The sequence below is a fragment of the Pan troglodytes genome, chromosome 6, assembly GCF_028858775.2.
Source record: "Pan troglodytes isolate AG18354 chromosome 6, NHGRI_mPanTro3-v2.0_pri, whole genome shotgun sequence".
NCBI classification, from domain to species: domain Eukaryota; kingdom Metazoa; phylum Chordata; class Mammalia; order Primates; family Hominidae; genus Pan; species Pan troglodytes.
In genome coordinates, this window is record NC_072404.2 from 119,716,265 (window position 1) to 119,731,590 (window position 15,326).

At 40.9% G+C, this 15,326-nt stretch overlaps 1 protein-coding gene across 2 annotated transcripts in view; it reads left to right on the forward strand.

Moving 5' to 3' along the window:
- Positions 1–2,176: 2,176 nt before the first annotated feature.
- LHFPL3 (LHFPL tetraspan subfamily member 3) overlaps positions 2,177–15,326 on the forward strand; it is a 574,056-nt gene continuing 560,906 nt past the window's right edge. The window contains exon 1 of one of the 2 annotated variants that reach the window (XM_527854.7): positions 2,177–2,859. In XM_527854.7, coding sequence (XP_527854.2) covers positions 2,421–2,859 — 439 coding nt within the window. In that variant the 5' untranslated portion in view covers positions 2,177–2,420. The remainder of the gene's footprint in view (positions 2,860–15,326) is intronic. The other variant, XM_003318729.6, reaches the window with a different exon arrangement.

Consider the following 15,326-nt stretch of genomic DNA (forward strand, 5'->3'; position numbering starts at 1 on the left):
TCCCTTCTCAGCCACCTCACATCTCAACCACCCCATGGAAACAGTAAGATTTCTTTCAGGCATTTATTTTAAAGAGAGACTACTTCATACAACCAGGTTTGGGGGATTTGAGGGCTTAAGAGAGTTACTAGAAATTACTGTCAGTTCTTGCTGTAAAGCTATCTCTGCCCCTGGGACGCATGGCCTGCCAAATGGCCTCATAAATCTGATTATTCTCCTTTCCTTTTTCTCTTTCCATGTTAAAATTCTTCTGATTTACCAGCAACTTCAGGAGAGTTAAAACAAATGAAACCTAACAGAAATTCTGACCCTCCACTGCCACCAATGCACTCAAGATGCATCATCATGAACTGCATTTTTAGAGACTTGCAAGTGTTATATTGGGCTAACTCATATTTTGGTCATCTTTGTCACCTCCTCCAAATCCCTCTGATATTTATTTTGAAGACCTTCTGAGAGTCTACAACCACACTTGCTAGAAATTCTTACTCACTTAAACTTACATGTCTCATGCTACTGTTTAATTCTGTTCTCTTGATTTTCAAAGCTCTGTCTGATGGACCTTGTATTACAATGGACCTTGTATAAGATGGACCTTGTCTGATGGACATGTATTACAATACATGAATTACATGCCTATAGAAAAAACTGAATGGAAGATTCTGAAAACTCATGCTTTTAGATGCTTTCCCCAGTTTCAGCAGCAGCCCCTTCATTATCTTATGTGTCTCACACCCCTATTCCACTTTCTCCCCCTCCCTCTTCATAGAATCTCAAATCTTCAGACTATCAAATGAAAAGCATAATTTTCATCACTTAGGTTATGACCCTTCTACCATAGAATAGCCGTTGATATAGCCAATTAGGTAAGACTTAGGGTCCAATTCTATCAGAATTCTCTCTGATAGAAATGCTCAGAAAATTCTGTGATCATATGGTTCAAAACGATTTGTTACCAAAAACCAGAATGCTTAAGCCTTCTGGTTTCATGGCTGGGGGTGGGAGGCAGTTACATGTTTCTTTATATCAGAATCAGAAGGAAACAAACAAAAAAACCAACGGAAATAGGGAAATGCAGTTTGAAAAGTAGAAACTGTTAAAAGAGCAACAGAAAGACTGTTAAAAGGGAAAACATAAGCTAAGGAAACAGCACGAAGGGCAGGTGTACAACAGCAATGCCATGTGAAAATGTAAGGAATTCTATAGTGGCAATTCCGGGATAAATTAGCCTGAAAACAGCTCTCTGGTTAGCTTTGGGTTGTAGGGGGAGATGGAAGTTCCTGGACAATTAACCATCTGCTATGTCTTTTTGTACCCTTACCACCCAGCTCAGCGTCTGGGCACAGAGTAGCTGTCAATATTTGTATAGTAAGTGTAACACTGGCCGAACTACCCTTTTTTCAAACAAACTATAAAATTCTGTGACACAGTCCCTTACAAGCACACACAGGCCCAATCTATGGAAGGAATTATCGGGGAAACGACCTAAAGGAAAGTATGGGGCATCCATTGGCTACAGTTCAGCTGGCTGCTTGGGGGAAAAACGCAGAGAGGACGCAAGCTCAGCTGTGCTTGATGTGAGACCACCCTTGAGATTTGTCTTTTACATTATTGTCTGCCAGGCTCCTGCTCAACTTCTATCTCCACCTGTGGACCTGAAGGCAACCGAGGAGTTAGCCAGGGGCAGTTCTGTGGTAACAAGAAAGACTCTTGGGGGCTGTATGCCTCCACTGCCTTGGCGCCTCTTGCCTGCAATTGCCGCGCTGCCCCTCGTGCCTCTGCAAAGATGCAGAGGTCGAAGCACGTTGCTGTGCGGTGATGAAATGCTCGCTGAATCAGCCTCTCGAGCCCGGCCTCTCACACCCACCAGGATCCTGGGGTTGTCTCTAGGATCCCTGTGGGTGCTCCTGCCACCTTCTTAGACTACCCTCGCCCTCCTAATCCAGGCCCACTTCTCTGGCTCATGTCCACCCCTTGATGGGCGTTCCGGGGTCGTCACTGTCCTCTGCGCCCCTGGGCACTGGCAGCGCGGGCCGGGCAGCGGGGAGGGAGGCGGGAAGCAGAGCGGGAGGCGCCCCGGGCTTGCGCGCCGCGGTGCTCCACGAGGGATTTGCCGCCTTCAGCTGCAGCAGCTGCAGCGGCGGCGGCGGGAAGAGGGGTGGAAGGTGGTGAGGAGGGCCGGAGCCCGGGCCAGGAGGGAGGGAGGGGAGCCGGGAGGCTGTGCCAGGCGAGCCGGAGGGGTGCTCCGCGCTCCCCCGCCCTCCTTCCGGGAGCGAGGATGCAGACTCTGAAACTGGTGCTGCTGGGCTGAGGCGGAGGCAGGGGAGTTGCAGCGCGCGAGGCTCCGTGAGTGTGTCTCCTGCGCGCTGAGAGGCGGGGGGAGGCGGAGGACCAGGAGGAGGAGGAGGAGGAGGGGGAGAATGCCCGGAGCCGCCGCCGCTGCCGCCGCCGCCGCGATGCTCCCGGCTCAGGAGGCTGCCAAGCTGTACCACACCAACTATGTGCGGAACTCGCGGGCCATCGGCGTGCTGTGGGCCATCTTCACCATCTGCTTTGCCATCGTCAACGTGGTGTGCTTCATCCAGCCCTACTGGATAGGCGACGGCGTGGACACCCCGCAAGCCGGCTATTTCGGGCTCTTCCACTACTGCATCGGCAACGGCTTCTCCCGGGAGCTGACCTGCAGGGGCAGCTTCACGGACTTCTCCACGCTGCCCTCGGGCGCCTTCAAAGCCGCCTCCTTCTTTATCGGCCTCTCCATGATGCTCATCATTGCCTGCATCGTTTGCTTTACCCTCTTCTTCTTCTGCAACACGGCCACTGTGTACAAGATATGTGCCTGGATGCAGCTCACCTCCGGTGAGTGCGCGCTCACCTCCGCGGAGGCGGAGGACCCCGGGGCGCCCGAGCCGGGAAGGGGCCAGAGTGGGAGGGACGGGGGCTGTGCGCGCCGCCGCGAGCCAAGCCGCCTAATCCGCTCAGGCGTCGAGGTGTGGGGGGCGGGAGCCCAGCGAGGCCGGAACCCCCGGGGTTCCCCAGCCCCGGCACTGGCGCCTCGTCCCGGGGCTTTCGTGAGCCTCCCAAGTGTGGGGGACGCCCACTCAGAGGGACGCCCCGGAGGCAGGGCGGTTGTGGGGCCGAGTCCGCTCAGAACTAAGGATGGTGGGCGGAGAAGTGGCCGCTTAGAGAGATGGGGCCGGGGTTCCGTGCTGAGGGACTAAGGAGGGACTGACAGGGCGAAGTGAAAAGCGGATTTGGAGAGGTCGTAGAGGAAGGAGCAGCCAGCCTGCCCTGCCCCTCGCTGCTGGGACTATTTCTGTCATTGATCCTGGGAAGGGGGGCGGGGGGCGGTGGCTGGAGTGATACTGTTTCTTTCCATCCCGGGCAGTTAAATATGTTTACTCCTCCATCCGGAGGTGAAGAGATCTTAATTCTGTTTTGGGTTTCCCCTTGTAAGAAGAATGTAGCTTAGAACATTCTTTCGCAATTCCTCAATGTCAAGTCTTCAGTTTGCCTCCTTGTCCGTGCAAAGGTCCTTCCATTTCATCTTTAAACAGAAGTCTTTAGTAAATCAAGATTCCTCAAGATCTCATTTTGGGGAAGTGGCTTTGGGGAAGTAGGCAGAGAGGAGAATGTTTCATTAGCATCTCCGATCACTCTTTCCCTGTGGATGATAAATTGTTGCTAGCTGGGGGATATGAAAGTACTTTTTTTCTGTGCATCAAAGTTACTTTTAACCCAGAAAGGATGGGGTACATTTCCTGGTGACTTTGAAGAGTCCTGAAACAAAACTGACTCCTTGCTGTACTTCCCCTGATGCCGATTGCCTGTCTGCCAGCCAGCTTGGATGCCCTCCCTTCTAAAGTCAAGGGTCCAGTGGTCGTGACACATTTCTGTTCCAACATTGTTGAGGTCCTTTTGATTTTATGGATGGTCTGGTTGTAGAAGGACACTGAATATCTTAGGCAGCTAAAGTTTTCATTTGCGTTTTCTTTTACTGTTCTCATTTTTAAGATGTTTCAGGATTTTGTCGTTTATTCTATTCCTGGGAAGGTTTTCTGGGGAGAGGGATTCAATCCCTGAGTTTACCAGAGTGTTGTAGGATGAGTAGATACTTAAAGGTGCTGGACAATAGCGTTAAGGTTCATAGTCCTATATTGCTAGTTTGATAAGGAAAGAGAAGCTTGTGGGAGACTACACTTGTGTGAAAGTATTTATTTTGTGTTTTGGCTCGCCTGATATTTATTTGCCATATATTGTAAAAGTGTGTATGTGAAAAGCAAGAAATGAGCACCAGTAGAGACTCCCTCCTTTACACATACCATTATTTCCTGAACGGGGAGTTCTGCGTCTCCTTCTGCACCCCCATCCCCAACTTTTTCTAGCAACTCCTCACTCTATGTTTTTATATATAAAGTTAACTTTTATGGCCATTTCAAGCAGAATAACTAAGATTTGGAATTAATTCATGTATTATGGCTGTTCTTGACACTTAGCTCTGGTTTGACTTTGAAGAGGACACACACATGCAGATGCTGTAGAAAAAGAATTGACCCTGCACAGCTAATTTTAATTTTTCTAAGTTAAATGACCTATTTAGACAGGTGATTCAAATTACATCGTTTTTAAAAGGTCTGAAAATACTTTGCAGGTGCTTTCTCAACAACGTATTCTTCAATGTTTGATTTTTATGAGGTTTCATACTCTAACCCCCCGCTTTTTGAAAGACAAAAAGAAAATGATCTTTGAGAAAGAAATACCAGCTTTGAAGTTAATACAAACTGCAACCATTACAAGGTTTTTTTGTTTTGTTTCGTTTTTCTCCTTTTCTCTTTCTGGAATAGAGCACAGAAAAATTGTCTGTCCTGGAGCAGTGAAATATAATGTTGTTCTCAGGCATTTGACATCAATGTTTATCCTGTTTTCCATGTCATGTAAAATGTGGGGATAGTTTTTGTACTAAAGATGTAAGGACATTTACTTCATTTTGGAGAAGTCCGGATCCTTAAGTGACATACTTTTTAAAACCTTTATTTGCAATTATTTGGCATTTTATTTCTAGGTAAACTATAGTACATGATTTTGTTCATTAGTGAAGTATATTAATAAAAGAAAAATTGATTCTGATGACAGGTCAAATAAGAATCTGTCACTCATTCACAGATTTTTAAGGAATAACATATAGAAGATATTTCTAAACAATGTTACATTTAACATGGTTTTCAGGATTTTACTAAAAAAATTAAGTCTCATTATACTAACAAAAAATTTAATATAACCTATTGTAAGTTACTTTGAAAGTTTAGTCTAGGCCGGGTGCAGTGGCTCATGCCTGTAATCTCAGCACTTTGGGAGGCTGAGGTAGGTGGATCATTTGAGGTCAGGAGTTCAAAACCAGCCTGGCCAACATGGTGAAATTCCATCTCTACTAAAAATACAAAAATTGGCCAGGCGTGGTGGTGGGTGCCTGTAATCCCAGCTACTTGGGAGGCTGAGGCAGGAGAATCTCTTGAGCTTGGGAGGCGGAAGCTGCAGTGAGCCGAGATTGCACCAGTGCACTCTAGTCTGGGAAACAGAGCGAGACCCCATCTCAAAAAAAAAAGAAAAAGAAAGTTTAGACTTTAGACTATTCCTCTTTAATGTTAAGTAGTCTTCTCCTACCTATTGTTTACCAGTACCTAGGCTAATCTCAAGTGTAATTTGCTAAATATGAAAGATGAGACCTTCAATGTACTATTTGCTTATTAGAGACTATTTATCCCTCATTGGAAATCAAGCTATTCACTTGTGTATTTAGTTATCTAAGCCTTTTTAATATACTAACATCCTATATGTAGTCAGGTAGAATATAAAATCCTATTTCTTTTTTTTTTTTTTTTTGAGATGGAGTCTCGCTCTGTCACCCAGGCTGGAGTCTGCGCAGTGGTGTGATCTCGGCTCACTGAAACCTCTACCTCCTGAGTTCAAGTGATTCTCCTGTTTCAGCCTCTTGAGTAGCTAGGGCTACAGGCGTGTGCCACCACACCAGGCTAATTTTTTGTATTTTTAATAGAGACAAGGTTTCACCATGTTGGCCAGGCTGGTCTGGAACTCCTCACCTCAAGCAATCCGACTGCCATGGCCTCCCAAAGTGCTGGGATTACAGGCGTGAGCCACTGCACCCAGCCAAAATCCTATTTCAAGTGATACATTAAGATGATGAAACAGACTTCTTATGATATTACAATATAAAAATTATTATTTTTATGATTCTGAACGATGAACCAGAAAAATTAATTTATTTATTGGACCTGAAAATGATGTTGCTTGTTCATCTAGGTGTGTGAAGCACATTTAATTTTCGTGCCGTTATGAACACCTTACCCTCTCCCTCCTCACTCTAAGTCTTTATCAAACACAGTAGCATGAAACTAGGAAGCACAGTTAGGAGCTAATATATCATACTATCTTTGGATGTAATCCTGTATGTACAGACCATGTCTTATATAAAAACTGGAGACATAAAAATAATACATAAAATAATGATAATAAGAGATATAAAACTTCCCTAAATCTGTAGAAAGGCAATTTCTTCAGAAGGAAAAAAAAAGAGGCTTTTCTTCTTTCTGTGTGATTTCTCTGACACTAAAAGGAAAGGAGTAGATTTGTAATTGGTCAAGCAGGGTAATAAAGTCCAGATTTTTAAAAAATCAGGATAGAAAGGGAATTTTCTTCCCGTGGGAACTTTATTTTCTGCTTCTATGTTCTTGTTCTCTTTAAGTCAATATTTCAGTTGGTTTCTGAGTCTACTAATAACCACATTTTATAAACCACACTTTGTTTGTTCTAGTGACTGTAAGCCATACCTTGAATTGTTTCCAGAAGCCCATGTGTTCACCATATTAGGCCAAAGAAATCTTTAGTTTTCTTTTTCTTTTTATAAGCTGAAGTATTCAGTGGAACTTAAGGTTTTGTAGACATCGGTCATGCATTTCTTGGTCAAAGGCAACAGATGTGGAAAGATACTCGCTTTCATCTGTGGAGATGGGACACCTGATCCAGACTGGATTTTCTTATTAAGGAGAGATGAGGACAGAATGGGTTGTACTCCCCAGATTCCTCATCTGTATCATTCTGAGTGTACCAGCAAGAAGGGCCAGCAAGAAGGGCCACCAAGATGGCAAGGCTTTATGGCAAGGGGTAAGGGTTGAATTGTTTAGTCTGTTACCCCTAGCCTCCTAGATTTAGTTCTGCCAAATTCTTTTTATCCCGCTTGCTTCCTTAAATTTTATAACTTTGTCGTTTAGGTGAGTTGGGAATCACCAAAGGTAATCACTATATTTCTTAGCCTGCAAGAAGAGCCTTTGAAATGTTATACCATCCTATCTTGTGGCACCCTCCTGTTTTCTTATAGATCTCATTAGCATTTGAAATTACAGCACATTTCCATGTTTATTTAATTTCTGTCTTCTCCAGTGCATTGAAAGTTCCATAAGGCCTTGCCTGTTTTTCTTTATACAGCATAGAGGTCAAAAGCATGGAAACTGGAGTTAAAAGATGTGGATTTGAAGCCTGGCTGTGACACTTATGGACGGTGTGACCTGGAGAATTAATCTTCCTATGCTTTAATTGCTCATCTGCAAATATGCATATAATTGTACCTGTCAGGAGACTGTTGCAAAGACTAAATGAGCTAATGTATTAGTTAGTGTCTGGTTTACAATAAGTAGGCCCTCTGTGAGTGTTGGGTATGGTTGCTGTCGTTGTCTTGCTATTATTACTATATCCTGGCATATAGTAGTATGTGCATATCTGGCACATAGTAGGTATTCAATAATTTTTTACTGAGTTAATAAATTGAAAAATAATGAATAATCGGGTGAAGAATGAAAGGAAAAAGGACTTTAAATTTCCCATATGTTGGGCTGGGTGCAGTGGCTCACACTTGTAATCCCAGCACTTTGGGAGGCCAAGGCGGGCAGATCACCTGAGGTCAGGAGTTTGAGACTAGCCTGGCCAACATGGTGAAACCTTGTCTCTACTGAAAATACAAAAACTAGCCAGGTATGGTGGCGTCCACCTGTAATCCCAGCTACTCAGAAGGCTGAGGCAGGCGAATCCCTTGAACCCGCGAGGCGGAGGTTACACTGAGCCGAGATCATGCTACTGCACTCCAGACTGGGCAGCAGAGTGAGACTCCATCTCAAAAAAAATAAAATTCCCATATGTTGTGGCAAGAAGTGAATGCTGTGTACTTTGAAAGCCGTGATACTCATTTCTCAGCGGTGTGTGGCATCACTAGTAGTGACCACACTGAAAGAACTAGTCCTTGTTCTTTGATGACAATGGTTGTGACTTGACACCCTAATTTGTGATGAGCTTTTTCCCAGAGGCTTTCTGATGTGTAGGTAATGATCTTTATTACAGCATTGGGAGATAATCATATCTCAGGCTTCAGCAAATTTTCCCTTACCATTTATTTTCTCATTAAAAAAACCCCATATCATCCAAAATGGAGGCTTTATGTAAAAATCAAGAGATTGGGTTTTCTTTCAGGAAGAGCAGGGACTTGTTCTAGGTTGGATTTCCTTATGTACCTTCAAGAGCAATAAAGACAGGAAAAGACTTTTCCTGTCTTTCCAGGCTTTCCCACTTCTTACTGGGCATCAGTGCAGATGTGCTCTTCTTGGACTCCCATGGAGCCAGCCAAGCCCTCTCTGACAGAGTGATTCTGAATATGCTGAGCTCTGATGGGGTGCTCTGAAGAGGGGCCAGAAATGGGATGTACTCAGGTGGAGACTCAGTGTTCAGGACAATCATCTGTCCTTACCCTTTGGCTAGTGCTGAGCAGTATGAAAAAGTGAGCTCTTGCCCCAAAATGCTGCTTATGCATCCTGAGTTCAGTGCCATGGAGTGACCCTAAAGAGAGGCTTTTCCTCTATCAGAGCATTTCAAATCTTCTCCCATGTGTAGAGGAAAGGATACGTACAGCCGGTGAGGGCAGTTTTTGTTTTCTAACAACATATTTCACTTAAAATAATTTTTTATTTACCAAGACAAACTTACAAGAAAGTGATCTGGAATAATTTAGAACCATTTCCCTTATATGTAATGTGACAAGAAATGTGACAATTGAAGAGATGTTAGAAAATATATTAATGTGATGTCAAAACAGTTTTTATAAAAGTGAGATTTTAAGCAAACATCTGTGAAAAATAACCGGTCCCATATAACCCATACAATATATTGTTAGGAATTTTTTTCTTGGTGCAAGGCTGCACAATCAACAAGTTTCCCACTGTAAAAATATAATAAAGTACTTCTATATTTCCGTAAGTAAATAATATAATAAAAGTCTAACCAGAATGTGGTATCAGAGGCTTAATATGAAAACACCTATTTGGTAATTTTTGTTTGGCATGTTGCTACCACTCAGGAAAGAGAATCCAGATGGCCAGGCTAGTATATTGCACTGTATGTACATACCTCAGAAATCTTTCAAAGGGAGTAAAATGAAAAAAAAAAAAAAAAGAAAGAAACAGAAGAGCATATAGCTAGAGTTCCAGTATGTGGCTCAGTGCACTTCTGTGTGTGGTATCAGGAGATGAACTATGGGGAGAGGAGTAGAGAGAATTTTGGATCACATTGGCATGAAGCAAATAACGCTCTAGGAGAATTCTACTTTGAGGGCTTAATCTCGTGATAACTGGACTAGTTTTAAAGTGTAATTTCCATAATGTATTTGAACTTTGGGGGTCAGCACCAGTAATGTGAATTTTCCTTATCATAATGAGTCAACTGGAATTTTTATTTGATATGAGGAAAGACCAAGGAGCTGACCTTTATTCTTAATAATAAAAAGAAGATAGTAATAATGATGGAAAGTAAGAGGCTGCTTCATATAGCAAATAGTAGATAAGTTATTTGATGACTTAAACATAATGCTCTTATGAAAAGTCACTGAGGCATTTGAAAAATAGAAATAATCTCCCTCAGCATCCTAAATGTTTACATAATTAATATCATAATTAAAGACATAAGCGCTTAAATTATGGCTACAGTTCTATGATACTCCCACTGCACAAGGTCCTGGTACTATTCATAGTTTAAATTGTCCTAACTATAATCTTGAGTGAGTGCATTTCTCACCTTTTTTGCTTAAAAAAAAAAAAGAAAAATAAGGGGCTTGCAAGGGGAAGATAAATAGTTTTTTGACCAATGTAGACATGAACCATATCTGACTACTATTGGCTAGAATGAAAGAAGAAAGCAAACCTTTTGGAAATAGAGTTGCTGGCACAGAATTGCCATACTTGAGTTCTGATATCTTCCCCACCTGAAACCAAGGGCTGCAGCAGGGTAGGGCTGCTATGTGTGCTCAACAGGAAGAAAGATCCTAAATGATTGTCTGAGTGAAGTTGATCTTCTAATTGCAGGAAATTTTAAGATTATGACTTATCAATGAAAGGGCTAGTGGAAGGGCAGTGAAAAATAATGGGATAAATGAAAAATAGTTGTAGATCTGAAAAGAGGCCCTAACTCAGAAGCAGACATGCACAACCTAAATAATCAAGGGAGTTCTCCACATTCTTTGCCCTGTTAGGGAACAATGGCAGATAGGATTTTGAAGGGTATTCAACTGTAGCTTTAGTACAGAATGCATCACAGGCCCTTTTTTTTAAAGTGTTTATAGACTCCTTCTGGAAATAGTCTGGAGGGAATGTTTTCTGCATGGCCCTTAGTTGGTTTCAGTGCAGATCAAGAGTGAGGTGCTGCAAAATCAAAATGGGAAATGTGTATTATAATTGACAGAAGGCTCAGTATTAAAACAAACAAACAACAACAACAACAACAACAAAAAAAAACAGGCAAACAAATCCAGCTGTGAAGAATGGCAGGGATATAGAAGAGTGACACCAAAAATGAATGAGGTATGAATAGTAAAGAGACGATGAAATTCAGGGTTGGAAAGCCTGTGGAATTTCATAACATCAGATGCCTATTGAATTTGATATCATCAATGGCTTAAAAATGTATTGGCACAGGACAAGCAGAGAGCTAGAATATGTCATATGGTGCAGAGCTGTGTGCAAATCCCAGTTTTTAAGAAAGAAAAATTATGGCTTCACCCCCAGTCAGGGAATTATAATAGACTCTAAAATTAAGCTATTTAAAGGGAGAGATACTAGATGTATGGCAGGTGGAAATAAGTAGAAAGATTAAAATAAGGCAACCTAAGAAAGAATAGGTCATTGTAAAATTTGATGAAAAGCATTTCTAATGTTTCTTTTTGAAAACCTAGTTATAAATTGTGAGTTTAAATTGATTTCTGTAATATAATGCCTTTAATGGGGAAAGGGTACTTACAGTGAACATTTGGGTAAATACATTTACAGAACATTTTAAGAACCTGTATAATTACAAACTAGACTAATTGAATTCATCTAAAATTCAAATGATTAATAGCCAGCGATATTGTGGATCTGTGTGATGCCAAATATGAGTTAACTGAATAGCTACATTTTAACCAGTTTACTGGACAAAACATAGTATTGACCACTTGGTATGTTATAAAAACCTTCATAGAGAAAGGAATGCTCTACTGTAGTGTTTTAAAAACCATGGTTGATGACCTTTTAATGGTCATGATATCAGTTTGTAGATAATCAACATTAGAACTTGGATTAAAAGAGAGTAGAAAATACGAATGCAAGGCATATAAAAAGGGTCTTATGATACCTTTATTTTCCTTTTTCTTTTTTTTTTTTGAGACGGAGTCTCGCTCTGTCACCCAGGCTGGAGTGCAGTGGCGCGATCTCAGCCCACTGCAAGCTCCGCCTTCCGGGTTCACACCATTCTCCTGCCTTAGTCTCCTGAGTAGCTGGGACTACAGGCGCCCGCCACCACGCCCGATTAATTTTTTTGTATTTTTAGTAGAGACGGGGTGTCACCGTATTAGCCAGGATGGTCTCGATCTCCTGACCTCGTGATCTGCCCGCCTCGGCCTCCCAAAGTGCTGGGATTACAGATGTGAGCTACTGCGCCCAGCCAAAACCTTTATTTTCTAAAAATATTTACATACTTACACACATACGTGTGTGTGGACTAGGCTGCAATATAAAATGTATTACTGTAGGCTGTAGTCACAATGTTTGAACAATACTATTCCAGAGCAAAGATGATTTAGTGTGAATTTAGGAAAATAATCATTTCTCCTTTGGAAAATTGTGGAAGATTTATACAAGTTATTTATAGCTAATTTTGTATTAGAAGGTAGATTAGATAAAATATACTTAACCTAAGCAATTTGAGACTTTTTTCTTTTGGTTTTATTTTCTCACCTCCATTTATGACTTTTATTGCTAATGTATTATCCCCAATTAAATTGTAGGTTGATTGAAAATTAGACTTATTTTCCAGATGTGATTTGATTGACCCTTTGTGCTGTAAAAAATGACATGGCTCACCTCTGAGAAACAATATAGCTTAAAAACCATTTAACAAAAGTATTTAACCTTGTGTCAAGTGGATATAGACTCATAGGCTTTTGAATATTGGACAGATATTAAAAATCACTTAACATAATCTTCTCATTTTCTTGATTAAGAAATAATAATGGCCGGCCATGGTGGCTCACGCCTGTAATCTCAGCACTTTGGGAGGCCGAGGCGGGTGGATCGCCTGAGGTCAGGCATTCAAGACCAGCCTGACCAACATGGTGAAACCTCGTCTCTACTAAAAATACAAAAATTAGTCAGGTGTGATGGCGAGTGCCTGTAATCCCAGCTACTCGGGAGGCCGAGATAGCAGAATCGCTTGAACCCAGGAGGTGGACATTGCAGTGAGCCGAGATGTTGCCATTGCACTTCACCCTGGGCAACAAGAGCGAAACTCTGTCTCAAAAAAAAAAGAAAAGAAATAATAATGATAAATACTAACTATTGAGCAACGACCACTTGCAAAAACCTTTAGTTTGACCCTCATAACAATCCTACAAGGTTCGTATTATACCCATTTTGCAGATGAAGAAATTGAGGCTTAAAAAATTACTCAAAAGAACTTGTTCAAGGTCATAGAGACAATAGGTGGTTTGAGCCAAAATCAGACTCTTTCCCTGGCCTACAGCATGTTTCCACTAAGTCTGAGAGAGATTCAGAGTCTTGCCAAAAGAATACCTTGGAAAAATTGAGATCAACACGCATCTGATTCCCACTGCAGTTCCATTTCTACCACTTTCTTTTGCCTCCCAATGTAACGTCCATTTCTTTAGTGTAAGTCTTCAATATGCATTTTCACCATTCTGTATCATCATGCAAGGAAGGAGCTGCTCTTTGCAGGGGAAATAATTATCTATGTATTTTCCAGAATTTCCTCTTCAAGCATACTTATGTAGCCGACATACCATCCTTTTCATTTCTCTAACCTAGAGTCTGCGGTGATTCTTTTCCCCTAATGTCCCCTTGGTTACACCTCTGAGATTATTGCCATTAATCTTAGACTGTGAATTCCTACAGGACTAGAGCAACATCCACATTACTGGCTCTATGTCATCCATTCTTGCCCTCAATTAAATGCAGAAATTTTCTTAATATATTTGCTTATTGATGGTGGTGGTGAAGATGGACAGAGTTGCTAAGGTACTGACACAGTTCCAGAGAAAGTAATAATAGACTTGAGCAGTTTCTGGGGGATCAGGGTGAGGAAGAGAAGCTAGCGTGTGGTCAATATTTGCATCTTGACCTGTCATCTTACTGGCTGGATGACTTTGGGTAAGTCATCTAACTAATTTTGACTTTTCATTTTCTTGACTTAATTTTTCTAAGGCTTGTACAATTCTATTCCAGATTTTTTTTTAAAAAAGATTGCAAGTTATAGACATTTAAAAAATAACGTCTGCTAACCAAATGTTGCTGTGTATTTACCAAGAAAGTAAATGTTAGGCAAACCATCAAGGATAGAGTGAAATTAAAGCAGAAAGAAAATAAAGAAAAACTAGAAAGACGAGTAGGCATCTAAAGTTAAGTTTTCTCAATCTAATGAAACTTTAAATAAAATATATTTTCTTCGTTCTTAGGATTATTGAATTAATGCACATAAAACACTTAAAATTGTACCTAGAACATAGTAAGCACACAAAAAAATGTTAGCTATGATTACTGTTACTACTCCTACTACTACTAAAGAGATCAGGGCCAGAGGCATAGTTAGTGTTTACAAAATTTAGTAAACAGAAAAATTGAACTTACAATGTACTACCTAATGAAGGCAATTGAGTGGCGCAATTTGTGTATGCTGGATCTACTTTGTTTTGAGATTAAGAAAATGTTTGCGAGTATTTTTAGTAAACTGCATGGTGTTATAAAAATGCTATTGTGATTCTTATAATGAATTGTATGCATTACTAACAAAACACCAGGTTCAGTTAAGAGTTTAATTTAGTGTTAACAGAACTAGCTCTTCCATTTTATTTGTCTGGAGTAATGACTGAAAATAATGGGAATGTATTTTGGAAATCATTTTGAACTGTTTGATAACTGCAACTAAACAAACTTGAAAAAAGGAAGCCATGTTTTGAAGAATGCATGGCAAGACAGTTTTTTAATTGTGTTAAGACCTGAACATTTAGTCATTCTTACTAAGTTCTTCCAAATGATAGAGAAATATTATCAGCTGTTACCCAAATTATTTCCTCTTCACAGTTATCGAAAGCAAAATTGAATGTTCTCCATCTCTAATAACATCAAGAACAAATTAGAAATAGCATTTTCCTCTGCTATTCAAAATTTAACTATAATACATTGAAAATTAGGTTTCTCAATACTTTATCTGTGAATCTTTATTGTTTTCCTAAGTAAAGAAGGTAGTGATTTAAAATTTTCAGATTTATGCTCAAATGAAGGTTATGTTGTTCTATTTTTCATTAACATGTTAATTCCTCCTTGTATTTCTTTAGCTTTTCTAAAGAAAGTAAAAAAGCAGCAACAACATTGCTTCTTATAAATGTTTCATTTTAAAGTCATCAGTTTATTATAAAATCAGAATATCAAGTTTGCTATGACTACATCTATGACTATGATCCAAACTACTGGATTAAACAACAAGCAAATGAACATTCTCTGTTTTACATATTCATCCAAATTCCTTTTGTGGTGACTAATTAGAGCTGATTTTGACAAGAGAACTTACTAAATAAGCTTGTTTGACCACACTGTTTTTGGAGATGCCAGTGAGCATCACTGAGCCATCTTGAAGGCCATGGTGAATAGTTCTGCTCTTCCAGACCTCTCAGTCTTTTGAAAGGGCTCTCCAGTAAGATGAGCAGGATAGGGAAATGGGTCAGGATCCAC